Source organism: Anguilla anguilla, chromosome 12, assembly GCF_013347855.1.
Source record: "Anguilla anguilla isolate fAngAng1 chromosome 12, fAngAng1.pri, whole genome shotgun sequence".
Lineage (NCBI taxonomy): Eukaryota > Metazoa > Chordata > Actinopteri > Anguilliformes > Anguillidae > Anguilla > Anguilla anguilla.
This window is the reverse complement of record NC_049212.1, coordinates 24,954,657-24,982,453: the sequence shown is the minus strand read 5'-3', so window position 1 is coordinate 24,982,453 and position 27,797 is coordinate 24,954,657. Positions and strand designations below refer to the sequence as shown.

Sequence of the window (27,797 nt, the reverse complement as noted above, 5' to 3'; positions counted from 1 at the left end):
ACCCGATCTTAAGAAAAGTTCTTGGGTCCATGTACATAACTGAAGACTTGAATCCAGTGGTATCCTTCGCCAATATAAGCGATGAAGGGAAACAGCAGTGTTTACCATGGGCATGTTTTGCTGTATGAACATAAATGCAGTTTCCTTATCAAAAGCATTTTCCCTCATCAAAAATAAAACAGTCTATCCACATGAGTTGGCTTTAGACAAAACGTAAAAATATTTCCCTTTGCTAATCATTCTACATTCTAAGTTAGACACTTCTAATGTTTTTTGAGGGACGGTTTACCCTCAAGGCCATGTCAGAAACAGCTATGCACACTGCGCATAAACATTCTCTATTCACTTGCCAGGATGTCTAATCAGTTTGATCAACTAATTCTTTCAGTTTTTGCAATGAGTTGTATGAGAAACGAGTCTTGTAGAGAGTGGTTTCATTTTTAATTGATTCAGGTGCTGACCAGCAGGTGAAATCAGTTTGGTCCGAACTGCAGAATGGACACCTGGAACTAAGACATTTTTGGAATTAAGAGTTCAAAGGTAAAACAAATGACAACAAAGCAAATGACACCGCTGAAAAGGATAAAAGTTATGAACACATCAAGCAGTTTGAAATGCCAACAGAATGACTTCATAAGCAGTCATGTACTGAATAACCCACCCTCTCCTTTCCCATTAGTCAAACAGGTAGTCAAACACTTAGCGCACAAGTTTTTTTCTGCAACACAACTGTTGTGTGGCATCTGTTGGGCATACCATTAAGTCTGGTAGATTTCTTGTTTTTACAGAGGCTATGTGCATTTGTTAAAAAGAGCAACTTATTTATAGGCAGTGTCATGGAGTCTTTGGTACTCCACAGATCATTTGTCAAAATAGCCTTGGGAAAAAAAAGAAAGGAAAGGGATGATTTTGAGATTTGGCTGTGATGAATGGAATTAGTTTGAGAGTTACTGGATTTGTACTTGTGTAAGCAGATTTGGCTTTAAAAAAAGGAAACAATGAATGCGTGATGGTTGAACATTGCTGAACCCAGTATCATGGAATAAAGGACAAATATGGAAATATGCTAATTTCATATGCCAGCAGTAACCAAAAAGGAAATACAATCAACCTTAGCATCAGAATCCTGCTAAAATTAAGCACCCTTCTCAAGGTTATCAAATTAAAAAATCTGCATTAGAGAAATCAGAGAATTTATACATTAGTGTCCAGGATTTATCATTTAGAATACAGTAGCTTTAACTACTAAAACCTTACATTAAGGGCTCATACTCAGGAGCATCAAACCTCTAGAAGGACTGTGAAGTATTCCTTCAAACTCATATGCCTCACGTACGTTATTTGCAGAATAAATTCAAAGCATGCAAGACAGTAAACCATGTTTCATCCCATTTTGTCCCATTGGTTTATTTGACTGCTTTGTAGAAGATCAAAGCTCTGTCATAACAGTTTGGTCTCTTGGACAGGCTGCAGAAATCACTCGCTGACAATCCATTTGGAAAAAAATCTTCCATACAATATATCCTATACAAACTAGTGATATATCACTTGAAAATCCATTTTTTTCTCCCCAATTTTTTTATTTTTATTATTTTTTAAAAAAGCAAAACAATCTCTTTCTGCAAATTCTGAAACTAAAGTATAAAAAAATGATTCAACAATCACCATCAGCATAATCTGAGGACCACGGGGGGGGGGGGGGGGGGGGGGGGGGGGGGCTTTAATGCTGAGCCCAAGGGGGCATGGATGGAACGGCAGGGACTTTAGGTCCGGGAGAGACCCCGGTTGTCCAGGTCTTTCACCTGTGGAAAAAGAGGAGAGCGAATGAGACTAGCACAGAACAATACCTTTCATTAGTATTTATTTTGTTTGTTTGTCTGGGACCATGTAGAATGTTAAACAAAAACAGCTAATTTCATTTCAGGTCACCAAATATAGACAAAAGTGAACACAGAGGCTGGAAAGACTTTAAATGGTTAAGGCATCTCCATCATCACCATATACAATAACAACAAACAGGGCCTCTTTACCCAGAAATCTTGTAACAATGTCTTAGATCTAGTAAACATCAATGATCCCAAGAACATCTTTGCAGCAAGACCGTTATGGGAAACAAGGACCAGTGCGATACACAATAACATTTTTGATGTTTTAATTTTGTCGCATTGTCCTTTGAGTCATTGTGTAGAGTGAGGGTAAGCAGACTTACAGAGGGAAAGCCTCACCTTGTATATCCTGACCAACCAGTGCTCTGTGGTATAGGCCTCCTCAAGCACGTCCAGCTCAAAGTCCTTATTCCCAATTTCAGCATTTCTCACCCTGTCGTACCCAGGGGGGTGCTCTGTGATGGACAGACCCAGTCAGACCGAAGCAGGGCAGAACGTGATAGGAGGTGAGGCTCAATGAAGAACAACAGGACGGAGCCACCAAAAGCGAGTACTTCTGAATGGGGCTGGCGATCAGTGACCAGCAGCACATGGTAGCTGCACCCACCATGAACTTCACCAAACCCCCCTCCCACCAGCACTCCCATCCAATCAGAAGACATGCATTTTACTATCTCCAAAGACACAAGCAAGAATAACATCAATGATCAAGACGGCCAAGTCCCACTTCAGCACACTGCAAAGGAACAGAGGTACAGAGCAACCGCTCGGGCATCACGTGATGCAGCTGATCAATAACACCCCTCTTCATGCCGCACAATTACATGCAGCCATCTCAAGCAATACAGGCTTTTACAGGATTGCGCATTGTGTGCAGACTTTATCCACCCTAATCAAATGGGGATTTCCTGCAGAGCGGCCGTGGAGTACCAGGCAGAAGGGTGGGCGGAGCCATCAGCACAGAGGCAAAGGGCAGGGGGGTGGAGTCACTCACTGGCCTCGGTGTAGACCTGGCCGAAGCGGTAGTAGCACATCTTGTACATGAGGCAGTTGAGCAGGACGGGCGAGCCGTCGCGGTCCACGCGGAACTCTCCGGTAGGGGTGTAGTAGTCGTGCTCCTTGATGTGCCGCCCCGTGTCCGTGCTGCCGCCGATACGGACCATCCACAGGAACTTGTTAATGTCTGGGGGCGGGGGAGGTCCGCGTTAGCACAGCGCACAGATGAGGCCTCTCAAACACGAACATGCTCATTTAAGTTGTCCCTAAATGACCATTATCGATTCTTCTGAGACTTAAAATACAAGGGTCACATTTATTCACTTTAATATATGTCATTAATCCTAAATAAAATTTCATAATAAAAATCTCTCATTTACATTAAAAGTTCACTTGAAATAACGGCTGATCAACTAAACTGAGCATAATCAAAGTCTGTATTTAAAGGTACACCATTATGCAGGATTTTTTGCTGCCTTGCGGTGGTCCTGTGCTTACAATCAAAATCTCCTCCATCCTCAACACTACCCACTCACTTCCAGTTTTATATCATCTTTTTATATTTTTATATTTTATCAGTCTTGATATGGTATTTATTTTTATACTGTTTTTGATAGCTGCCACCATCTAGAAACAGCAATTCCAAGGCTGACTGGTTTTTGAACAAGGCCTGTAGTCTACAGAATGCCTGTACTTGGATCGTACTATTCTTTGTTATCTGTGGTTGTGATTGGATATTTGGTGGCAGTGGGAGGAGTTTGAGCAAAAACAAATAATTAACTGCACACCGTCAGATGAGTATCCGGTCAATCCCCCGAAGATTACCAGCACGTAACCAACGTCCAGCTCACGCATGATCTCGTAGGCCTTTTCTTCAGTGGATGCCATGGCCTGGAACATTAAAGTCTCTTACACACATGAAGATGACAGTAGTGCAGCAGAACTTCACCTGAAGACCCTGTGCAGAGTTTGGCACTACATGTTCTCTGCAGGGTCACAGGCCTTTATATAGAGGCTCTATACAGAGTTAAATAGCACTATATGGAGGCTCCATGCAGGGTTAAAGAGCACTATATGGAGGCTCCATGCTGTGGTAGGGCACTAAAAAGAGGTTCTATGCAGGGTTTAAGGGCACTACAGTGAAGTCCTATGCAGGGTTTAAGAGCACTTTGTGTAGGCTCTATGCAGGGTTAAATGGTACTCACGACAAAATGAAAGATGGTTCAGAAAGACAGCTCACCTGGCCTACTCTGGATATATGCGTGTTGTTCCATGTGTTGTTGTCCACCAGGATGGTCCGGTTGGCCATTGCTGTTATCTGGTACCCATAATCCCACCAAGACATCACTTTGGCATCCTGGGAGACAGGAAATGGGTTACAGGCAATGGCTGATCACAGCAGCATGCACAGATGCATATACCTACAGGTTCACTATAAATATGTGCTGATGTGAAAAACATTTTAATTATGCATTATAAATGGGATTTTCTCCAAAAACACTATATTTTACACTGTGTGTGCAAAGAACAGAAATTAACTTTTTGGTATTTTGTCGCAGTAGCTAAATATCACCTACAAAACATGCCTGAAAAATAATCTCAAAACTAATGCAGATACTTGATGCATTAGGCACTGAACTAACTCAAAGCAGGTGTCCTTGTTCGTGAAAGGAAGGTGCTTTTAGGACAGGAAGTGAACCTGACTGACCTCCGGGGTGTTATGCCTCAGCCAGTAGTAGGCCTCTCGGAAGTCATCGAAGATGATGCGGCTGCCGTCACCCCCGCGGGCGGAGAGCACGATGGAGGGGGAGGAGTAGGCCTCGCTCGTTACCCAGGTGGAATGGAAGGTGTAGGTGATGAGGAAGAAGGCCATGACCAGAATCATACCACTGGCCACCTGAACAGAGGAAACATCTCAGCACAGTGTTATCTTCAGCGCCCCCTGCTGGTCAGGCCAGGCAGTTACTTGTTTATGGCCAACTAATCAGACGTCACTCTGTCACAACCAGTCACTCAGAACCATAACATACTTCGTAATTTGGGTTCCAACATGTTCTCAATCAATCACCTTTGGATTACATTTTTTTTTCATTAGTCCTAAGCAAGAGCATCGCACCTCGTTCTTGATGGGGTAGGTGGAGTCCTGCTGCTTCTTGGTCTTCTTGTCGGGGCGGCTGACGTCCAGGTTCTTCATGTAGGTGGTGAGCACCTGGGACACCCCGATGCCTGACAGGATGCACATGACCGGGGCCAGGACCAGCATGAGACGCACCTGCCGAGGCAGAACCACAGCCCGGTCACACGGAGCCAAAGTCACATAACTCACAGAACCGGAGTGGGGTCACTCACACAATCAAAATCACATAACTCACAGAACCGCAGTGGGGTCACTCACAGAATCACAGCCGGGTCACTCACAGAATCTTTTGGGTCACTCACAGTACTGAAGTCAGGTCACTCGCATAGAAAGAAAATACCCACACAGTGCTGCTTTTGTTCTGCTGACATTTTGACCATATCTGGTCCTCATCGGCTCACCAGACCGCTGTCCAAGGCAGTATTACAGCTGCGTTTGGCCGAGGTCATTTCACTCACAGAACCACAATCAGACCACGCCAGGTCACGGGCGCTACCAAATTCACCTCAGTTACTGATGGAACATCACCTGTTCTGACAGTGGAGATGGCCAAGGGATCATAACATGCCTTTTCTCTTGGTCTTATTCCCCTACCAAACCCCTGCTAAAAATACACGCCATCATGGACCCACCCTCCTTTCCCGCCAATTCACTGGCACCTACAGGGAAGGAAGAGGGAGAACGCACTCAAGCCTGTGGACACGCTTACCATGACAGCCGAGAAATACATGCTGGTGACTCCGTACATGATGATGAAGATCCGTGCGTCAGAGAGGTTGTTGAAGCAGTAGTACAGCCCCACTGCAGAGGCAGGAAAGGGCTTTCAGTAACACGCACATCTACATGGCTCACTCCTGGCCAATGGGAACACACTGTCTGCCTCTGCAGTCTGTAATCATGCTGAAACCATCTGCCACGAGTTCACTCTCTTTCGCTATGCTGAAAATTCTGCACCAATCAAGATTTTACTTCTTTTTCAGTTTTGCCTGCCTGAATTTGTGAATGAAACATGCTGCAGGAGACACTGGATTTCAGGCCCCATGTTGTCTATGGGGAAACACTGATGTTTATTTAAATACATTTTTAATAAATATATTTAAATACATTTCTCGTAATTGGTGCTTTTAAATTCCCAGTCCAAGTTGAAAGAGACAGCACGTTTTGACATTCATTTCTGCCTACAACTTGTCAGCGAGTGACGAGGAGCCCCAGCCCAGTGCATGCACTTGTCACAGGGAAACATTTTGTGGGTGCTTCTTACCAGGAAACATGAAGACCAGGAGCTGCAGGTCGAAGTAGTAGGAGGACCAGGTGGTGGGCTGGTGCTCGGACACAGAGGCAATGATGGGGATGTTGTTCTTGGCGTAGGACGGGTCCAGCAGGGAGTAGAACCGACCCGTCCAGGGGGAGATTTTACCTGATAAGGGTTAACATGTTTATTATTAACATGGTGGTGATTATTTTTACTCTTGTTTCAAGTATTTTACATGTTATATAACAAGATTATGCATTCTGTCCTATTCAGCATTGCTGGTTATCTTCTATCCCGTAAGGGATGGCTGAGTATGCGTGCGAGACATCGATATATCACAGGCCTGTGCAATACTGCAGGAGTAGAGCCCTTATAACCTTATAATTGGATCAAGTGTGAAGTGTTTTCCTGATGGGATAGCCTCTATTACACAACACGGGTGGATTTTTCATGGATTGGGTGGATTGGCTATGGGACTATGGCTATTTGTGAGCTCGACATCAGTCAAAGATATGATGGGGCTATTTCATCATATTGGAGGACAGTGAAGCAGATAAGCTATCCCAATGGTCTTCATGCCTCCTCGTTCTCTCCTTTCTTCCACATACTTCCGGGTGGGAGACAAGTATAATTGGGGAGCGGATGAAAGGAGGTGAGGAGTGGAAACAGTAATGGGACGCACCCACATAGTCCTGGCAGGAAAAGCAGGAAGTAAATCGCACTGCTGCAGAGAAAAGTGCAGGCTATAAAAGGTGATGTCAGCGCCCCCTACCGGTCAGCATGAGCACTGCTCCCACAGAGAGCAGGACGAAGCCCACCAGGGAGATGATGCTCTTGAAGAGGACCTCAAACTGCTGTGTGTTGAGTTTGCTACGCAGGTAATCCACAAAGGCGTGGATCTGGCACAGGCCGAACACCCCAAAGGCCGCCATGTGCTCGGAGGACTGGACGGGCTGTTGGGGAGAGAGTAGGAGTGAGAGATGGAGAGAAAGGCACGCGGAGGTTAACACACTAAGTACTCATCTCGTTTAAAAATCCAACTGTGATTCCATCAGCCCAAGCGGCCCGTCAGACCGAATGGCCTGTGAGACTTTTATCATTTGAAAAAAAAGAAAACGACTGATAATTTCTCTGGCTGCAATTTGTCCAACTGTGGCTTTAAAACTGCAATCCAGTGTTTGGAAATGTGCCACTAACACTGACTCCACATTACCTGCCCTTATGAGCTCAACAGCACCCTCACTGCAGCCGATGTTCAGTAAACCTATGTGCTGTGTGGCAGACTGTGAAATTGCAAGCTAGGGATCTTTATCCTGCTAAAATATCTACATGAAAATTACACGTGAGGAGAGGATGTAATGCGAGAATATTTCAAGTGTTAAGCAGTTTTAGGAGAAATCAATTGGCGGCCAACATGTCAACCATCTCGGTCATATGTCCCATATAAAATATGGGACATACTTTATGCAGACTGTTACATTCGAGTGTTACTCTAGTTTCATTTAAAAGTTATATAATTTAAAATGATTTATTCATCATAACTGGGTATATCCAACTGGTATGCATAGCTCGGTATGCACAAGCAAGCAGTATCGCAAAGTTTCATTTACTGAAACACCGAGCCATTTAAACAGCAGAGGCATGAAACTTGTCCAGGACTGGCAGGCCCTCACCTGAAAGCCCACGAAGGAGATCTGCATGGAGAGCACGGTGCCGAGGCAGTACACGGTGCAGTAGGCCACGTAGATGCGGTGGGAGAAGCGTCCCGTCAGCATGAGCACCAGCACGTGCAGGGGGATCAGGTTAATGAGGAACACGTACCCTCCCCACGAGGACACCTGCAGAAAACACACACCAAATCTCTGGACTGCTGCCTCCTTAGCAACGGCACTGCATGTCCCCAACTGTATCCACGACGATGATGATGCTGTACATCTAACTAAGCAAAGTGCAGTGTGGAGCAGAGGCTACGGAAGCAGGAATTCTACACATTACTTTACGCCGCTGAAGCTGAAGTGTTATAGTGCTCTATAAGGTTACCCTGCTTTAGAGAAGCCTCTTCCTGACCCTTCAACTTTGATCCCAGTGACTCACCATATAGAAGTAGGCCAAGGCGCACATGGAGGACCAACAGATGGAACCCGTCTTCACTGCCTTGATCCACATGTAATAGGTGAGCAGCATACAGAAAATGGCGATGCCTGTGGAGGATGAGAGGAGTAAGGACCTGATTTCAGCAAATATGAGCAAACCCCACCCCTGTTACAAAGTGACAGAAGATAGGCAGGAGAGACCAGACCCCCCCCCAGTACCTTCGTTGTCATAGGAACCGGCAACAGATCGCGATATGTATCCAGGAACCACCGCAATCATAGCTGCAGCAAGCAGACCAGCTCCTGCATCCTGAGGGAAAGAGAGAGAAAGGAAGAGAGACAAAGTACATAAACAATCATATTCCATTCCAGTTACATTGAGTAGTTGCATTCCATTAGAGTCAATGGTGCATTCAGCACCCCCTGCTGTTACTACAAGACTTTCCCATCCACCTTCTGCTTTTCTGTCATTTGATGCAATTTCTGTTGTGTGACCATTTAGCACATTAGCATCAGCGTGACAGCTGCACGTAGATGAAACTGTTTAAGGCTCTGGCACAGCCTCACCTTGAGCTCTTTGGTGAGGAGGTAGGTCACAATTCCGGTGAAGGAAGAGAAGAGGGGCGCCAGGAAGACGCAGACGTTGCGGATGTCAATGGTGATGTGGAAGAAGTGTAGCGTGTGGTAGAGAGCCGCTGAGGTGATCATCAGGCCTGGAGGATGACACACAAGTGAGCTCTCAACCACACTTACTATATGTTTCCTCATGCGGGATGGGTTAAACTAATATAATATATTATATAATATACTCTGCTACACTAAAGTAATACAGGCTACCTCTCAGCCACACTTTATACCATGGGTACTGTATTTCACCTCATACAGCTCCATACTGCAAACCATTCATTACCATAGATGGTGATACACATGTCATAGTCAGCCCTGTATAACACATTCACACATAGACAGAGACCTCCATGGGCAACTAGGACTGCATCATGTCTGGCTTTCAGCAGTCCAAGTGCCTCCTAATACCACATCTGCTTTATATTCATACCTGGGTAAATCGTGCCACCAATAATCCTGCCCAGTGGGTACCAGGCCCGGTCGTCAAACCAGTTGTGAAACTTGTAGAAGCCCTCCTCAGTCAGGAAACGAGTGGTGCGATAGTTGAAGTACCTTCAAACAAACAGTCAAACACCAATCAGTTCTGTCACACAAAAAAATCTCTAATTTGAGATTTTCCTGATCTGTGCACGACTGCCTTCTTCAACATAGGTAGAATGATACTGAAACTGGCAGTTGGCAAACGACAGTCAAAAACAATACTCTCAGCAAAAAAAGCCAAGAAGCGAATAGGCGACTCACGGATCAAACTCGTGGATGACGCTCTCGAACCTCAACACGGAGAAGAGCCGTGTGGCGAATGCTACAACATAGAAATGAGTGTAAGTTTCACGCACACACAGCCTATCCACACATCCTATGTTTGACGTCCCAGGAGGAGACCTCTGGTCCTAAAGCTGCAAGACCACAGCAGCTGGGTTGTGCAGTAGCCTGTGACCAGGAAGGGTTTATGTCATTTCTGTTAGGAGTGGGATGAGAGTAAAGAGCTAAGGAGTAAGTTAAGAGGTAAGGGGGATGGTACAATGCGGCAGATGGGGTAGCATGGCAAGGGTGGTGCAGGATGAGCTGTACTAACAGAGTATAGCCGCCATGGAAAGGATGAGTAGCTTGAGCAGTGTGTCCTGCTTCTCATAGGACAGCCGCAGGAGCCCCATCTTGGTCATCTTGCCGAGGGGGGGAGGGAGGGAGGTCAGACTGTGGGAACCTGGAAGACGGGGAGAGTGAAATGGTCATGAACTACCTGCAGCACAGCACATGCAACAGCGTGGCTGGTTCCTCTTTAAATCATCACTGCAATGCCACAGTTTAATGCTACTGGTAAAAGCATTCCCATGAAACAGAGCGGCCATGCAAGATCAAACCCATACTGTTCACAATTCTCTTATAACTACAGTGATCAAATCTGCTCAGTTTTAATACAATTTCATAAAAGTTGTGGGATTTAAGGTGAAACGAAAACCGCCAGACCCTGTGGCCCTGCAGGACCAGAACTAAAGACCACGATCATATTTTGACATGGGGGGTTTTCAAACGGTGTGCTGCGGCACACTAGCTCTAGAACTCGGTTTCAGCTATTATAAACATATTATGCTGCTGCTCATTCTGTATAGATGATGCTGGCAGACTAATACTAAACAGTATGTGAATTTATCTTAGTCCAACCGGGTTGCTTATATAGGGCTAACAAGATATAAACTTTTGATGGAACGAGTTCAGGTACAAAATTGCCCAAACTCCCTCAATCACACATACAAACATTTATAAAAAAAATAAAGATAGTCTAAGTCTGTTTAACATGTTTATCCAGCTAGATAACGTTAGAGTCAGAAAACGAGTTGACCACCAATTAGCCAGATATCGAGCTTTCTTTATGAACTTTAATAATCGTACTGAAGACATGCTGTCGGGACAACAGTTAATCCAAGCAACATGCATTCTGTTAGGGAAATTAGTCTGTATGTGTTGTAGGGATTGATGTTTCACTGAATGAATTTCTTATCTCTGCTACTGTACCTTCGTTCAGCTTTCAAACCCCTTCCGAAGATCCGGCTACATCCACTCACTCTAGCCTTCAGCTGAGAACGATGAGAGAAATAAGATCCCACCCGAATTAGACCGGAACGCACGATTATTGGCTGCTTTCTACTACTCCGGTCTCTGCGTATGTCCTTATTCGCCGATTAAGATGACAGTCAAAACTAATGAAGGCGTGACTTGTAGGGAAAGTCAAGTTTTTTCGTGTCGTATCAGTAGTGACGTGTCCCAGTCTGTCTATAAAATCGACCAGACGAGCGAAGCGCAACAGCGACCTCGCTAGGAGGGAGGAGAGATTTGATCACATACAGCCGGCATGTTCAAAGTTTTGATCTTAGCAGGAAAGCAAAAAAAAAAAAAAAAAACCGTATATAATAGAATATAATAGAAATTCGGGGATAGGAACCCGTTTTTATATGTTATCTACTACAGGTATATTCATCAAAAAGCTGATGAATATAAAAAATGTAATGTGCAAGGGCGTAATTTACGGGGGGATAGTGGGGCTACAATCGTTTCCCACTGCTGCGCATCAGATCTATTACATAATACAAAAAAAAAAAAAAAACACCTTAAAAAATTGGGGGACTATGTATAAAAAGTGCTGTAATTTCTGCATGATGTAACCAAAACGTAGAAACATACCCTTTAATAAAAGCTGAGAATCTGCACTTTAGCCAATTGTAAATTGTTTTATTAAAAATGTAAAACACATTTGTTCTTAATATAAATTAGCTTTGAATCAAATAGTCATTTACGGAATCTGACTTCTCATTTGATCCCATTCACATGACTTCGTAAGATGACGTATAGTGTGCATGATGCCATTTGTTCTCACAACCTCTTTCTTGGGCTAAACCTGCACTGGGCCAAGTCTCATTCCCCAGGCCACAGTCTGGGTGTCCCTGATCAACGGCAACTGATACTACTGATGAAATCAATGTCTTGGGAACACATGGCTGTAATTTAAAATACACAACTGGCAACGATTATTATTATCATTCACAACTTTTGTTCTTCAGCTGCTGTTAGTTACCATAAAGTAAACAAAGGCCACCTTTATGACATATTTTTGACATATGTTTTATTGGACAAAATGTATAATACTTTCACAAAACCTCACGATAAACAACCTGCATTACGTAGAGCTGTATGAATTTCTTACAATCATTAGATTATTGTTACCCAATTCCCCACTCCATTAGCTATGACAGGTGATTCAGTCAGTACTTAACATTCACAACCTACTTGTGGTACATGAGCCACACACATGTTCTGTGTAACATATAACACTGAGCCATAGTTTGTTTTCTGCATTCAGTCTGTAGTTATTTGGAGACCAAGAGCAGTCCTTTGTGCTTGCTAATGTGTATGTACCATTTCTGACCTGTTTGAGGTATACTTGCCACTTCTCTGACTTTGGGATCATGCCACTACATCAGTCACAAATAATCTTCCAAAATGCTACTGAGTATTTCAGTGCATGACTGAGTCATGCAGAAAGCTCAAAACAAATCTGGTTGAGCAGTTTGGCAGTGTTGTCTGGAATTGGACATCTTCAGCTCCCCCCCACTCCCTCAGTACCTACAAATAAATGCCAACGCTCAGTTGTGCTTCACCGTGATTAGTGACTGTTCCTGGATACAGATTAAAAAATATTTGTGAATGTCAATGCTTTTCAAACATAAGGTATACAATTCGGTATAGATCAGATGCGACAGTTGAGATCAGAACGCAACTGTTCCAGCTGTGTTGTTGCTCTGAACAGGCAGGTAGTTTGTCACAGACACAATTATACGTAAAGCTGTGAGTTGACACAGGCCTGGCAGTCAGCTGATTTTCACCTTCATAAGAAAGAGTGCTAATCAGTTTACAAAGGCTGACATCCCATCATTCAGATTCTGTTTGCAAGATAATTATTTTAAGGACATTTCTAAGGAGACAGCCCCTTTAACTTCCATATCATAAGCAACATCTGCTATGTATTACTTTTATAAGGAACACTTGGTTGACCCTGGGTTGAATTGGAACATACTTGCGACAAAATTTAGGTTGCTATTCTCGTTACAACATGCACCCTCCTCAGATTGGCCAAGACCCCTCTCATGGCACATCTGAACCAAACAAAGCCAAGGACACAATCTCCACAAAATGAAGAGCAACAAGCTTTGTAACCAAATTACTGAAAGTTTTTTTCATAGAAGCTCCTTCATTTTTTTGCAGATTACATTGAGACAAACACCTGTGGCTGAACAGCAAAAAAATCAAAATAAATTAAACTTCTCCCAGAAAACAGTGTGAAAAAAACTGCCCCTTTTGTTTTTAGAGACGGAGTCAAGTTTATCCTCTGGAATTACAGGTCAACTTCATTGAATACCTCTCTGAATTCTTACAGAGGTTCACAAGGTTTTCTTTAAAAAAATAAAATAAAATAAAATAAACAAAAGAAAAAACGTGCTCCATGAGCAAAGTGAGTAGCAGCCATAGCAGACCTGGGTGGAGAGAGGAAACCCTGCTCGACACTGTACACAAACTGTAGATAAACGGAAGCTCTCTGTGCTGCTCATCAGTTTGATCTGGTTGGCCCAACCAGCATACAGGATGGTTGCCTATCTGAAAAATATTAGGGTGCAAAAATATAGACAACTACGCTTGTAATGCCTGCAATTTGCTTTTGTGCTGTTTTTTTGACATAGGCCATGAATACAATTTTGAGGCCAAGTGTGACAAGTGTTACAGGCTTTACTTCTACTATACTTCAGCTCAAGAATCCATTGGATTTGATGCTTTTCTCCAAGATGGAAATGGGTTTGGCTACCTTGGCAGGTGTGCTAGGTACGGTATAGAAGCAGCCCGCTTAACGTCAACCGCTGAGGTGAGGTCGCATCGTTATGTCAACCGAACCATCTACACTCAACCGTTTCCTTGTTTTCAAAAATTCTTTTTTGTACTTGCCGTCTACTGCTAATATTGTGCCACCACTATATACTGCCAAAGGCCATGTTGTTAATACGCATGTATATCTTTGCAGAAAGAATGGTGGCCAAAAGCAAGAAAAAATAAGATTAAAAAATGGCACATAATCCACACAAACATTTCAATCAAAAACATGACAAGAAGCTAAAAAAAGAGGAGAAACATCTGTTTCTGAGGTACAATCAAACCCAAACAACTCATCTTTCACATTAAAATAAGATAGACCCAAAGCTCACTTTAACAAACTGGCACCTCTCTCCACCGAACGCTGTGTTCCGGTTCTCCAGCCCACCCAACATTTCCCGGGTCTCCTAAACCCCGCCCCCCTGCTCCAGGCCAGGGTCTCGCCTCCTGCTCCCCCCGGCTGTCCGCTGACATTGACGCTTACGTGCGGCACTCTGCCGCCCCCTGGTGGGGCCTCACTGGGCAGACAGGGGGCGCTGGCGGGTGGGCGAGGCATGGGGGGAGGGCAGTCTCTCCGAGGAGGCGGAGCCTGTCAGGGTGGACTGCAGATGCACCGTCTTGTGGAACAGCTTGTTGCTGATGAGGACCACCAGAGAGAAGAGTCGCAGCTGGAAGAGGCTACAGGAGAGAAGGATGGAGGGATGGAGGAGAGGGTGAGAGAGGGAGGAAGGCAGGAGGCAAATCTATCTATCTATCTTTCTCCATTATCAATCTTCACCCGTTATCTATCTTTCTCCATTATCAATCTTCACCTGCTATCTATCTTTCCCCCATTATCTATCTTTCTCTCATTATCTATTTATTCCTGCTATCTATCTCTTCCCTATTAATTTTTCCTCCACTATCTATCTTTCCCCACCTATCTATCTTCCCCTGCTATCTATCTTTCCTCCACTATCTATCCACTATCTATCTTTCCCCCATTGTCAATCTTTTCCCCGCTATCAACCTTTCCCCATCTATCTTTCGTCCATTATCTATCTTCCAGCTATCTATCTTCCCCCACTATCTATCTTCCAGCTATCTATCTTTCCCCCACTATCTATCTTTCAGCTATCTATCTTTCCTCTGCTATCCATCTTTCCCCCCTATCCACTGGCTGTAGCAGATCCACTTTGAGACGGGAGGGGAGACAGTGCCACTCACTAAGGCTTCACCGGCGTCTTGGCCTCGTTAGCGCTGATGATGAAGAGCGGGAACAGAATGGAGAAGAGGCAGCCACTGCAATACAAAACACACACACACACACACTTTTTACACAGTTTATACAATATTTCCATTTTTGCCACATGGTAGATGTTCTTATCTAGAGCGACTCACTAAGAGAAGAGCATCGATGTTCCATTGCTGAGCAATTACGAACATCCATTGCTGGACAAAGCTGACTTCAGTGATACGTATTGCGTTGACAGAGTAGCACAACTGCGTTTTACAGTGAGATGCGCACAAAAACCTTTTACAGTATTTCAGGGACACTTTCATATGAGATTTGACCTTTTGCGGTATGGGTCAGGTCATGACTCAGCTTTAATGCAGGTATGTCTGTTTATGTTGCAGGAGCCGCAGACCGGCGCTGTGTTGGTCACATGACCTGTCCTAACCTGATGATGTAAGAGGAAGGCAGCGCAGTCAGGAGGGCCATGGGCAGGCCGAAACCGAAGTAGTACGGCCAGTTCCTCTCGATGTTGGAGAGCCGTTGGTGCATCTCGATACCTGTGGGGGGCAAACCGTAAACCGGAGGCACCGAAGAGGCTCCACATGACAAGAGCTCACAGAGGAGAATGTCCCTAATTAACACACGGCGTGGTCCATAGACTGGCTAAAAGCTGGCCCATGGACTCCTGGGTAATGCCATATTTCTGGCTAAAGGCCCAGATCCCGACCCACCAAAGCAAAATGTCACCCATTTCCTTGCACAGATGGTGTGCTGGTAGAATGGGAGGTGGGGGCAGTGGTATGGGGGACCATGGGAGGTGGGGGCGGTGGTAGGGGAGACTGCGTGCACTCACCATGGTTGAACCAGCGGTACTCAAAGCAGTACAGAGAGTACAGAAGGGACATGTGGAGGAGGCTGACCAGCTGACCAACAGCATCGATGGGGAAGAGACTGACAATCAGACCCTTGGAGGAAAGAAATAGAAAAAAACATGAAAAACAGTCCATAAAGTAAGAAAAGAATATTTCATTCAGGACACGCAGGTTCAACACCTGCCGACATATTTACCCACTAAAGATATCTCTGAGGAAGGTCAAAGAAAAAACTCCATACAAGCAATAACCCCCACCAAAATGAAATATCAGGCAATGCGAGCGTCCCTGACGGGAAATGGGGCGGTTTACCTGGATGAGGAAGAGCGCCTGCAGGAGCAGGTTGAAGAGCATGTCGGCGATGATCTTGCTGACGCTGGGGAAGGGCTGGGCTTTGCGCCCCGACACCTCGAACGCCAGGTCAGCAATGTCCTACAGCAAGCAGAGAGCCAGAGCTTCAGTGATGCTCCAATTTGATGCATCTTATTAATATTCATAAAGGGGTGTGGATGTAGTATCTTGGGCCACACCTTCATAGTGCACATATTCATATGCAATTACAGCACCAAAAGAAAGAAGGTAGTTAGGACAGATGGAATGCATGGGAAGACCATCTGGGTCCCATTTTTATATTTTTGTTTTCAAATTTGTCAATCTTTTATTATTTTTAAAATGCTAATACACATACATAAATACATACATTTATTACTTACTACAGATGATCCAATATATAGCAATGTTTCCAAGCCCTGGGATGGATCACTAACCTGAAACCAGATGGCATTGACAATCTTGCTGAGGACGAAGAGAGGAAGAACCCAGAGTGCGCTGAACACAGACGTCAGGATGAACTCCAGCCACGACCACACGTCACCATGGAGAGAGGGGTCACCTGACAGGAAACGGCACTTTGATCGACAGGCACAGCAGAGCTTGACTGTTAAGGCAGTCCACAAATGCAAACGTGCTCAGATACCTCATGCTATCAGTGGGTGCGTACCAATGCTTCTCACTCCTCATCTCCTTTCCTCCATTACCCACTACCACTCATCTCTAACCCGGAAGTAAGAGGAGGAAAGCAGGGGAGGAGGCATGTGAAGGAAACTAGAGTGAAAACAACTGGGACAGCTTATCTAATTCTCCATCATCAAAGTCAAAGCTGAATATTGATGACGTAGCCCTATTATAACTTCAACAAATGCTGAGCCCACAAATAGTCCCATAGCCAAGGCTCTGGGACTCCACTGAACCACAGTGAGGGAGAGAGAACATACAGATCAGTTTCTGGGGCACGAAGGAGTGGTGGTAGTGGAGGAAAGGATACACTTTTTGATTATTTGGATGCACCGACTGACTCGTTAACTCAACCCAATCATACTGTTCAGCGGCAGTGAAGAAAGTTTTGGAATGGTTCAAACAAACTGGCTGCAGACAACAAGCTGGTAGTTCACCTACAAAACAAGAGATTTATAAGGCAGCACTGCCTAATTATTGGATCCTAACCCCCACAGACCACACCCACAATAATTACCTACCAATGATTGCAGCCGTCAGGGCCTGGAGAAGCGGGATAAACACCCGGTAAAACAGGAACAGACTGAGCTGTAGAACACAACGGCAGAAACATAACCAAGAAGTGAGTGAAGTTCTAAAATGACACTGAAGACCAAATCTTATTTTCTCCCCCTCTCCCCCCTGTAATAAGTCATGTTACGCCCCACAGTCGCACCCACACAGGTGCGTAAGGAGAAGGTGCTTTTGGACAGAGACAAGGCAGTAAAGCTCAGCCACTGGGCAGCAGCTGTGTCGGCGGGGTGGGCTCACCCAGAACACTCCTCCGTTCCACGCGCAGCACTGCAGGATCCGGCTCAGCAGCTTAGGCTCGCTGGGACACACAAAAACACCTTATTTTACCATTTCCACGCCGAGAGGCACAGCCAGCTCAGATGGAGGGTCTCAGCCGCATGAATGTCTGCTGAGCATTAGAATGTTCTTAACGGAACATTCTAATGCTGATGTAACAATCACAACCGGCAAGTGAAAGTAATGAAGTTACCCCCCCCCCCACCTCTCTGGCTTGGGTTCCTCTCCCTGCCCCCGTCGCTGTGCCAGTACACCACTGGCCCGCCTCCGCCTCTGCTCCTCTCGCTTCTGTTGGATGCGGGCATCCAGTTTGGAGATGGTCCCGATCCCCAAAATGGCATCCTTAATGCCCTGCATACAGACACAAAGGGGCAGGGTGCATAACCAGAACTCTGCGTCAAATTTGATCACAGCTGGACCCCGAGCCATACCATTCTTAAGCTTCACTGTAAAGGCATACTTGACAGTCACTGCAAAGCATTATAAAACATGGTTTCATATCCAAATAAGTTTCTCAAATAAATAAAATAACAAAGATATACATTTAAAAATCTAATATCAGAGTGCAAAGCTGTCTCATGAGGAAACCATTAGCTGGCCTACAAAGTAACCATCTGCTTTAGTCACTAATGTAGAGACTAAAAAGATCAACCAGCAGCATGTTTTATTGGAGACCCCTGCAGAGTCAACAGTGATACCTGGAAACAGAAACTGAAGCTCAATACAAACAGAAAAAGATAAGGAGGGAGCAGTGTGCAAACCTAACTGCTGCAAGGCTGGCCACAAAACAAGACAAGCTAATCAAAGCATTACAGGTACTAATAAAGTTCTGCAGGTTCTGCAGCATCAGATCATGACTAAAGTCACTCAAGACTAAAGGCACTGGCAGTGAGCGTAATTTTGGTAGCTACAATCATCTGGCCTCTTCCACTTGCATGCTTGGGGAAAAAAAAACAGGTGCAAAACCTAAAATGGCCTAAAATGGATTTTCTGAGGAAAATTACCCGTACATTGTTTAAAATAATATTTTGGTCATTCATCTAAATGAAGCCTGGAATTCAAAGTATTGTTGAACATGTGCTGAGCTGGACCAGTCAAGCAAATACCCAGGTATGGCTAATATATGGCACAAGCCAAACCTGGTTGCATTATCTAGAAAATCTCTGTAGTGACTTTAGATGCGTCTTCTAACGATGTGAAAGACGACAGGAGTTGCTGACCATTGTCGCATCATGGAGGAAGGTTCTCACACTGTCCGCCATTTCCAGGCCAGCTGAAGTGGGGGTGAAGGGGGAGGAGGGGTCAGCAACTGTACACAGACCTGGAGTTTGGGACCTGGCAAAATCTCATGGTGCCACAGGGGACCCAACAACCTAAAGTGATAAGAGCATATGGGTTTTTAGGTTTAGAAAGAGAAAGCCATTATTTCATTAGTCACATTATTTATTTATTTTTTTAGTTAATTAAACTTCCCTCAATAAAAAAAATGCTCTTAGATATCAACAAGAGCACAGGCCTTGAATACTTTCTGTCCAGTAGTTAATTTGTTGTTAAATTCTTTGCAGAGATGTGGTCAGGTTATCTATGGAATGGCCTTATTATATTTAAGTTTGATAAATGTGGTAGAACAGGCAGAACCTCAATGCTGAAACAACCCATACCAGGTCTTACCAAGTTGCTAAAAATCGGCTGTAGATAGTTAGTTAGACAACTGCAACTAGTAAGCCAGAACGACGTAGCCGTACAAAAAATCTGAAATTGCGAACATAATTATACTTAGCTAGTTACCCTACATATCTAGTGATTAGTTAATAAAGTTTTAAAAACATATATAATAATTATTATTATTGTTGCTCCTAAAAGACGGCAAATGCGAAACATTTCAAGTCACAGCTGTCAAGAGAAATTGATTAAGCCAGCTGTGATTACAGCCTTGCCTGTTATTTACTTGGGTGACCAGCAAGCCATTTAACTTAGATAACCCGTTTTGAGAATGTCACTCTCGAATAGCTAACTTACTGTGCACATTTTATGCTCCAACAGTAATTCGCGAAGCGAGAAATTCATGTAGCTAAAATCTAGTTGGCAATCTCTGATTTTAAATTTGATTTATCTAGGCAGCTAGCCAGTTAGCTACTGCTAATTACCCAAATAAACAACTAGCAAATAACTAGCAGCAAACCGCTAGGGACTACACTATTCGTCTTATTTCCATGCAGAACAGCAGGAAAATATCAATTTAGAAGAAATGTATATTTGTCCCCCCTCCCAGCCCCTTCTCACCACAAGTAACTCCTTTCCCCAATCCTGTCTTCTATTTTACACCTCTTTATTCTCGCACAACAACACAGTCCTACCCCAGTTCTCCGGCCCTTTTCAGTAAACTTAATCTATGGCGCATGCTCCCAATACCACAAAGGATTATGGGATCTGTAGTCAGAAACAGTTCAAATGCATTTGAAGTACCCTACAGTAGCGTAAGTGTTGCTTTGCTTTGATCCATACTTGTCACGTTATCTGTACATTTCTTCATCAAAACTTTAAGTTAATTAAGTCCTGTTGATGGGTGGTCGCTATTTTAGTTTGAATGCTGCTGGCCTTGGGAGCCAGATAGTGGTATTCGTAGTGGTAGCTGTAGGAGTAAAGGGGTAACTGAGCCATGAAGGGTTAGCCCTGGATTCAATCAGTTCTGTTCCCCAGAATGATCTCCTGTTCCCCTCAAGATCTTGTGGTAGTGTGCATCTTTCCTCCAAGCTACAACATACACACATGCCTTAGCTTGACAAAAAAATAATAAAAATACAGCATATTCAATGGCTCACAAAAAATGTGTTGTGAGATATGTTGTGAGATTTTAAAATCAGCTGAAATGCAGTTCCTAGTTTTACCCAATACATCGCCCTAACTTACATTCCACAAGTGTGACTAGTTGCAGTTACATGACAGGCATGTAGTGCACTGTGTGGGTGTGCACTGCCTCCAACAACCAGGTTCATGTATGCTCCTGTCAGGGGGAAACCCTGTGAGTAAAACTTACCTGCACAGAATCTTTTCGTCTCGCAAACTGATGCTGGTATTTTAAAATAAGCTGAAACTCATTTACAGTGTATCTTATGGATATTTTATTTATCTAATGTAGTTAGAACTGAAACAATATAGTACTTTTAAAAATACATTGCAAGACTAGCATATAGCAGATGCTCTCAGCCAGAGCACTATTGTTTTTACATAGTATCCATTCATACAGCTGGATATATGCTGTTAAGTATAAGTTTATAAGTTAAGTACCTTGCTCAAGGGTACAACGAGTGTCCCTCCTGAGAACTGAATTTGCAACCCTTGTGTTACATTATACTGCACTGTTGTCCATAATAATAATTTACAGTGACTTATTCGGACAGTTTGTAAGCACATGGACCACAGTGACTGTAGCCTGATGACGTAGGACCACAGTGACTGTAGCCTGGTGCCGTAGGACCACAGTGACTGTAGCCTGGTGCTGTAGGACCACACTGACTGTAGCCTGGTACCGTATGGTCACCGTGCCTGCATGGCTTCTCAGCCCTGGCCCCAGAGATTTCTTCAGACAGGTAGTGTAGTCAGGCACACAATCACTTCATCGAGTGTATCGCCATCCAAAGAAATCCACTTTATCCTTGTCCTCCAGTTCTGAGAGTGTAGTTGTACTGAAGCAATAAAGCAGGAGTGTGTGGCTGTGGCCTAAATATACAGCCTTCATTTCATAATGCATTTTTCACTCACAATACATTGCATAAATGAGGTCTGTACACACTGATGGTCTTCCCCAGTTCAGGAGAGTCAGAGAACTGGATTCTGTCTCCGGATTCCCGTTCCTCAAACACAATAACCTTCAATAACACAAAATGACTTTCAGCAGACCTGGTCACACCAAAACACAGCATAATCATTCCATCTATGCAGATACTGTATAAACATATTATATATGTGCTGAGTGGACCCTATTGTTTGTTCATTTAACATACTATCCATCGTCCCATTCTGAAGTCAAACCTTCTGTTAGGGTTGCCTTCTGCTACAAGTTGTTACACAGCCTTTTCAGTTCTCACTTCAGCACTGTGCCTAAGTGCTGATCATAAATGGCAAATTCATGAACGCGGCCATTCAGCAATGATTGGATTCATAACCTGAGCAAATGCACAGCCTTACAAACCAGCTGATGCTTATGTCTATGCATTTCAACTAAATGAATTGTAAAAGCATTGTATTTGATTCTGATCTACTGTACCTAATAATACATAATACACTGGAAGCAGTTTAATGGACTCTGGTAAACCCATATAATTAGGTTCTTCAAAATAAAGGGTATTGTAAATGATGTGACAACCAGCTTGTATAAAAATAATTAGTCATAATGAATATGTTGCAGAGGAACAACGGCACAAACATATGTGATCCATGGATTTATACAATGCTGCTTCAAGGTTTCCACTTGTACCTTTTGGCTGGAAGAGCCTGGGGCTTAATGCTGTCATCTGTCACTAAATCGGAGTGTGATATTAATAATTTTCTTTCATTCTCAGTCCCTTCCATAACATACAGCAACCAGTACAAATTAATGGTATGAATGAAGAACATGTGACCAGTGCATATTATGAATATGAGTGCATGTTCCCTGTGTGAAACAAGTATGTGCAGGCCAGAGAAAGTAACTACCACAACAGTACCTGATTCATGCCGCTGTGAAGCCAGGGTGCTGGTAAGTAGAGGGTTTGTTGGGGTCCTATTGACCAGTGGCGTCCAAGATTTTGCCCATTAATAAACACCACTCCTTTACCCCAGCCCTGTGGATATAACCAACATCACAGGGTCATCATGGCAACAAATGGTTATACTTGGAATCCTGACTGCCTCTCAATAAAAGTTGGAGTTTGTTAAAAGCACATTGCACCATGGGAAATGTCTGTGCTTTGGCTGTGTGAGTGTAAAGGCTGCTAAGTACAGATATACCCATCTTACTGGAAGCTTCAGGAAGGTGTCTGTGGGATTGCCATCCACCTTCAGCTGGCCCTGGAAGAATCCAGGGTAGGTGAGATTTTCTGGAAGGATATTCCAATGCTTTCTGTGCAATCTGAAACATGAAAATCATCTCAGATAACCACAAGGGGGCAGTGCTGATATTTCATCCCTGAATTAACAACAAAATCTTCTATTTCTACTGCACATAGAACCAGTTTAGTGAGAAACAGCAGAAACTGGCAAATATTACAGACAGTAAAATGTTGCAGACATTAAAACAGTATAAAGTGGACAAACCCATCTATGAAATTTGGCTTCATATCCAGACTGTAGATGGTAAAGTTTTTCAGTGGGGTATTATTCAATGTAATTTGTCCCACAAGACCTAAAACAAACAATAATATTTCAGAAAAACACATCTAAATTTATGATAACAACACATCTATATTTCTGTTTAAGCTTCATAGTAAGTTCACTGCAAGAGCAGGACACAAGAGTTAAAAGCTATGCACGTTCAGACTCCCTGAAAATGAGCTGAGATGTCACACCAAGGGAACCATGTTAAGAAGTCATGTTTCTGATTTTATCAGAAAACTTTCATTTAAAACAAAACTAGTGTCAGGTGTCAAGTGATATTGTATTTCACGACAGTAGGTGTCTGTATTCATAGTGATTTATAGCACTTTTTTCATTTGCATTGAATGAAGAGTACTAGCCAAATTTTGTACAATGATGTCTCAGAGCCCACCTTGTGCCATGCTTTAGATGTGTACTTCAGTGACCAATCACAATAATACACAGCCCAAGATAGAGACACAGCAGCATCGCTCATGTATTTTCTCCCACAACTTGAAATCATACCTACTACAAATTGTTCTCTTTCTGAGCTGGAGACATTTTTACTTTACCTTTACGTTGCTCATCCAGAGCATTCCCATAGTTCACCCTTCCACAGTTCTCCACCAGTAAACTCAGCTTTTGCTCTCCCTAGAGCACAAGGGGAGACAAAAGGTGTTCAGACAAAGTGCTTTTGAGTGACACCAGTCTTAGTTCACTACAGAGGACATGTGAGAGCAGCCGTATGGGAGAAGACAGCACTGGATCAGCTGGGTGAGAATGAGCAAGCTGTGCTGGAGAGACTGTGCTAGCCTGTGTTTGTCATCCATTAACTGCAGCTGGTAAAGATATTAATTGGGATTCCCCTCTACACCACACTCCTCCATTGTCTGGAACCTTGCTGGTTTGAATCCCTGCTCTTCTATGACAGAGGGATTTATCTGTGAAACCAGGAGCGTTCGTGTCTATGAATATTAACCACCCCGAGGGCACCCCTGGATCAGTATTTAGCATCCTGTGTCCAGCGATGCTCAAACAGCACACCTTCCCATCAGGCACTGCAAGTTCCACAGTCTTATAGTCGAGAACCCCGATGTAAACTCGGTCCACAAACACCTGGAACATAACAAAGGCTTTAATCAGAGACATTTTATTAAATAATCAGTTATTATATAGCAATAATATCACTCCTTCTTATTATTATCATTGTTGTAAGAGCAGTTTATATTTTCATACACAATCCATTCATGCAATTAAAAATTTAGTAACATAAATCCATATTCTTCACCAAAGGTAAAATACCACTGCCACACCACAGACTCAACATTATCCCCTTCCGGTTATAGAGGCACTTATTTCAATGTTAATCCATACCGCTAACAGTATGTTTGGGAATTTCCAGCGTTTTAAACAAGTTTTCCCTTGAACGTGTTCATGGTTCCTGTTCTTCAGAACCTGGTATTGTTGGACTCTGCCGAGTGTTTGAACTGACCAGGGCGCGGTCGCGGACTTTGTTCCTGGAGTTCAGAGCCCCTCCGCTGGTGACCGTGGTCTCGTACAGGGTGTACCCATAGGACTGGCCATTGCCGTTGTTCACCGGAAGGTTCTCCATATTGACCGGCGTCGCTGATATAAAAGGCTGGAGGAGAGAGCAGAGCAGATGTTTAGACCCCGCCCTCCTCCGTGAGGCTATTCACACTTGTGATACACAGGTCAGCTGACTGGGGACTGATGCATTCTGACCACACCCTCCCTACCGCTGCAGATCAAAATAACTCAGCAGGAACAGCGTAAAGAATTTTTATTAAATGTAAACTTAAACAAACAGCAGGCGTCCTTTTGAGGTGAAATAATGGAACTGAAATGTGTTCTGTGTGCATGCATAGAAGGTTCTAGAAGAGCTATACTGGAAGGTGGCCACATTGGAAGGTGGAGCAGAACACATAACAAGCGTCCTTCCTCCTTTCCTCTCTCTGGAGGTTTTCTGCCCTGACAGACTGAACTGAGTTAAGCTGGTGCCCCCGTGATTCCAACCTCACACCAGTTAGTGTAAAGTCCATATTCCGATCCAGGATCAGCTGTGAGAGCCAAAAGGTTCCTACTACACCCACCTCATCAGTGAACTTCAGGGCCTCCCATAATGACAGGTACTGGTCGATGACGACCGCTTCGTACACTTTCCGCCCCTGGAGAGCAGGCTGCTCAGGCAGTGTCTCACCTGGAGCATGCAGTTAAAGGCAGAGAGGATCACCGTTTTTTTTTTTTTTTTTTACTGTGACCTAATATATGAGTGAACCACTGTTGGTGTGTATAGCCGGTTAGCTCATTTAGCCAGGAAAACTGGTGGAAAAGAAAAACCTGCATACACACCAGCCCTCCAGGACTGGAAGTGCCTACCCCTGTGAGAGGTGCTACTCCCCCAAGTAAAGGTGTCCACTGCTGGTTATAAACATTTCATTGGAAAAACAGCAAGTGATTCTGCTTGTATGACTGTCAGAAATTAGCTAAACAGCAATTCACATTTTATAACTTCAAACCTCAAATATCATTTTTTATAATTCTACATTGTCTTTAATATAAAGCCCCTTACAAGAAAAATTGTGCTCTGTAAACATCCTCTTATCTCTTCCACTGCATGAAAAATGAAACATTAAAATTAAAGCCTTTCTGACTCACTGTGGTAGTGACTGAATAATTCCCTCAGACGGTGGTATTTCAGGGTGTAATCCCCGGCTTCAGATAAGAGCGCGTCGTAATCTGAAAACGGACAAGAACCCACCCCAGTTTCTTTCAGCACCAGAAGTCAAAGAGTTCATTCCAAGCAGAGAGGAGTGTCTTTCAGGATCATAATGCTCCCATCCACAGGGGATAAGCAGCCGTCCGGTGGTTTGAGGAGCATGAGACCAATTTCATCCATCTGTCATTGTCATTGGCTATTTCAGCCACCAGATATGACCCTAATTAGGCACTTCTGGGGACTTTTTGGGAATAATTCCTGTATATAGCTGGAATTATCTGGGCAACTGAAATTTTGCTATGGGAAACCAGTAAGAAAAGTGAGGGTTTTCAGCAGAAGAGCTAAAACACAAAGCATACCGTAGCTGCTAACCTGGGGCTTGTATGTGCCCAGGTCCACGGCTCCGTTCATGAACCCAAAATTCGTCCCCCCGTGGAACATGTACAGGTTGATGGACATGCCCTGTTTCAGAATCTCCGTCACCACGGGGACCATGTCTGTCAAAAAAAGGGCAGGTGCAATAAAATCCTTCTGTACAAGCTCAGATGTGGAAATTTGTCTACAGGAAAGTCTACAGTTTGCCAAAGTGATATCCTGATATGATGTTGATGCCTTACCCTCGGCATGAAACACATGGTGAGGGTCACCCCAGACATCAAACCATCCGCACCAGTATTCCATAACCATCTTAGGCTTCCCATCCTGCCGTGACAGTAGGGACGTAAGGAAAGAGGCTTTTAAATGCTATTAAACATAATATTAAATGATGCATTAATACATTAAAACCACTGCTGTGCTACATTAGAATGCTCAAACACTATGTATGCGTAGCCATCAGAAAGTTGTTTTAAGTAAAGTTGCCAGTATGTGGCACCGTTTGCCAGGTCAGGCAGTACAGGCAGAGACTGCTGGAGTGTTCAAGCCCTGGCTTGACACAGGGCTGAATTTGTATGCAAATGATGAGCCTAGATGGGCGGAACTACTAGTTTCCATTGTAAAATATCAGTGTCCCGATTGTTTTATTCTAAAAGTGAATTCCAGAATGCCAATAATGATCTGAGTAAGTGGTGAAAATGTAAAACTCTGGCTTGATCTGAAATGAACTGCATCAGTTAGTAAAGAGACAATAAAATGCTAACGTGGCTACCTGCATGTGAGCCAGATAGTTTACTACTCCAGGTGTCAGGCTTTGCAAGTTTATGGTCTTCAGGGCTTTAATAAAGAGGAGCAGAAAAAAATATAATGCATTTACTGAATATGTGAGCTAAAGAAAATATCACATACTACATTCATAAACTTCTGTTAAAGGGTATTTTATTTTGATGGATTCCCTCATTAAGTATCTCAACAGACTCCCTGTTGAATGAGCTTTGTAGAATAGCATTTTTGCATTACTCATTTCTACAGCTGAACAGCCACGCAAGTTATGGATTTTATGCACAATAACAACAGATCCCCAAAGGTTTAACCTGCAACCTTCCAATTACAAAGTCAACTTCTTAAGCATTATCCATGAACCTTATCCACATGATACATATATACGTGTGCGTATATATATATATATATATATATATATATATATATATATATATATATATATCAGCCGCTTCTTTAAAAAAAATAGGCAGTGGTGAGAAAGCATCATTCTGCATCATACCTCCAGCCACGCCCCCACACTTTAACCCCTCACGATTGTCTGATGTCATAAGAAGTTCTCTGATCCCCCTGGACAGCAGAGCCTATCAGAGTAGAGAAGAGAGGAGGAGAGGAGGCCATCGTTAAAGCAAGGTCAGTGAGTAGGAAACCCCTTCTTCTGTCAAACTACTTCTATATGTGTTTGAGTGCTGGAGTGTATGTGTGTGAATGCTTG

The 27,797-nt window shown here is 43.7% G+C and overlaps 3 protein-coding genes across 7 annotated transcripts in view; all 3 read right to left on the bottom strand.

Moving 5' to 3' along the window:
* Nucleotides 1–424: 424 nt before the first annotated feature.
* Nucleotides 425–11,107, bottom strand: LOC118210421 (dolichyl-diphosphooligosaccharide--protein glycosyltransferase subunit STT3A-like). Of its 2 annotated transcripts, XM_035386602.1 has the most exons (18): nt 11,005–11,107; nt 10,067–10,195; nt 9,733–9,793; nt 9,422–9,543; nt 8,932–9,077; nt 8,584–8,674; nt 8,366–8,472; nt 7,945–8,109; nt 7,044–7,224; nt 6,281–6,436; nt 5,729–5,820; nt 4,999–5,154; nt 4,591–4,779; nt 4,123–4,239; nt 3,671–3,773; nt 2,881–3,069; nt 2,226–2,341; nt 1,764–1,802 (listed from the first exon to the last, which is right to left on the bottom strand). In XM_035386602.1, the coding sequence occupies exons 2-18, from the start codon at nt 10,152–10,154 to the stop codon at nt 1,764–1,766; spliced, it is 2,118 nt and encodes a 705-aa protein (XP_035242493.1). In that variant the 5' UTR covers nt 10,155–10,195; nt 11,005–11,107. The 2 variants fall into 2 exon arrangements, with proteins under 2 accessions (XP_035242492.1, XP_035242493.1); XM_035386601.1 differs by lacking the exon at nt 11,005–11,107 and having other exon boundaries at nt 425–1,802; nt 10,067–10,154.
* A 985-nt stretch (nt 11,108–12,092) lies between these two features.
* On the bottom strand, nt 12,093–20,270 carry LOC118210317 (etoposide-induced protein 2.4 homolog). Of its 2 annotated transcripts, none has more exons than XM_035386394.1 (11): nt 20,140–20,270; nt 19,077–19,229; nt 18,062–18,207; nt 17,818–17,878; nt 17,529–17,595; nt 16,761–16,885; nt 16,306–16,425; nt 15,975–16,086; nt 15,567–15,678; nt 15,112–15,186; nt 12,093–14,583 (listed from the first exon to the last, which is right to left on the bottom strand). In XM_035386394.1, exons 2-11 carry the CDS (start codon nt 19,116–19,118, stop codon nt 14,421–14,423), a joined length of 1,023 nt encoding a protein of 340 aa, XP_035242285.1. In that variant the 5' UTR covers nt 19,119–19,229; nt 20,140–20,270; the 3' UTR covers nt 12,093–14,420. The 2 variants fall into 2 exon arrangements, with proteins under 2 accessions (XP_035242285.1, XP_035242286.1); XM_035386395.1 differs by lacking the exon at nt 20,140–20,270 and adding an exon at nt 19,876–20,092.
* A 684-nt stretch (nt 20,271–20,954) lies between these two features.
* The window catches only part of LOC118209761 (beta-galactosidase-1-like protein 2), a 13,081-nt gene continuing 6,238 nt past the window's right edge, over nt 20,955–27,797 (bottom strand). For all 3 annotated transcript variants that reach the window (XM_035385374.1, XM_035385372.1, XM_035385373.1), the window contains 13 exons: nt 27,585–27,666; nt 27,075–27,139; nt 26,545–26,629; nt 26,287–26,424; nt 25,867–25,947; nt 25,302–25,408; nt 24,683–24,829; nt 24,235–24,306; nt 23,763–23,841; nt 23,152–23,239; nt 22,855–22,966; nt 22,563–22,679; nt 20,955–21,725 (listed from right to left, as the gene is read on the bottom strand). In XM_035385374.1, the coding sequence (XP_035241265.1) occupies nt 21,615–21,725; nt 22,563–22,679; nt 22,855–22,966; nt 23,152–23,239; nt 23,763–23,841; nt 24,235–24,306; nt 24,683–24,829; nt 25,302–25,408; nt 25,867–25,947; nt 26,287–26,424; nt 26,545–26,629; nt 27,075–27,139; nt 27,585–27,666 (1,284 nt within the window). In that variant the 3' untranslated portion in view covers nt 20,955–21,614. The remainder of the gene's footprint in view (nt 21,726–22,562; nt 22,680–22,854; nt 22,967–23,151; nt 23,240–23,762; nt 23,842–24,234; nt 24,307–24,682; nt 24,830–25,301; nt 25,409–25,866; nt 25,948–26,286; nt 26,425–26,544; nt 26,630–27,074; nt 27,140–27,584; nt 27,667–27,797) is intronic.

Bases quoted from the DNA above. Each gene is read 5' to 3' on its own strand.
- LOC118210421 (XM_035386602.1), bottom strand. From the start codon at position 10,154: ATGACCAAGATGGGGCTCCTGCGGCTGTCCTATGAGAAGCAGGACACA. The intron at 9,794-10,066 runs GTTAGTACAGCT...TCTATGTTGTAG, and splicing joins TTCCATGGCGGCTATACTCT to CATTCGCCACACGGCTCTTC. The intron at 5,155-5,728 runs GTAAGCGTGTCC...CTGCCTCGGCAG, and splicing joins TGTATTTCTCGGCTGTCATG to GTGCGTCTCATGCTGGTCCT.
- LOC118210317 (XM_035386394.1), bottom strand. From the start codon at position 19,118: ATGGCGGACAGTGTGAGAACCTTCCTCCATGATGCGACAATG. The intron at 18,208-19,076 runs GTCAGCAACTCC...GTCTGTATGCAG, and splicing joins TCCTCCATGATGCGACAATG to GGCATTAAGGATGCCATTTT. The intron at 15,187-15,566 runs GTTAGGACAGGT...TTTGTATTGCAG, and splicing joins CCTTCCTCTTACATCATCAG to TGGCTGCCTCTTCTCCATTC.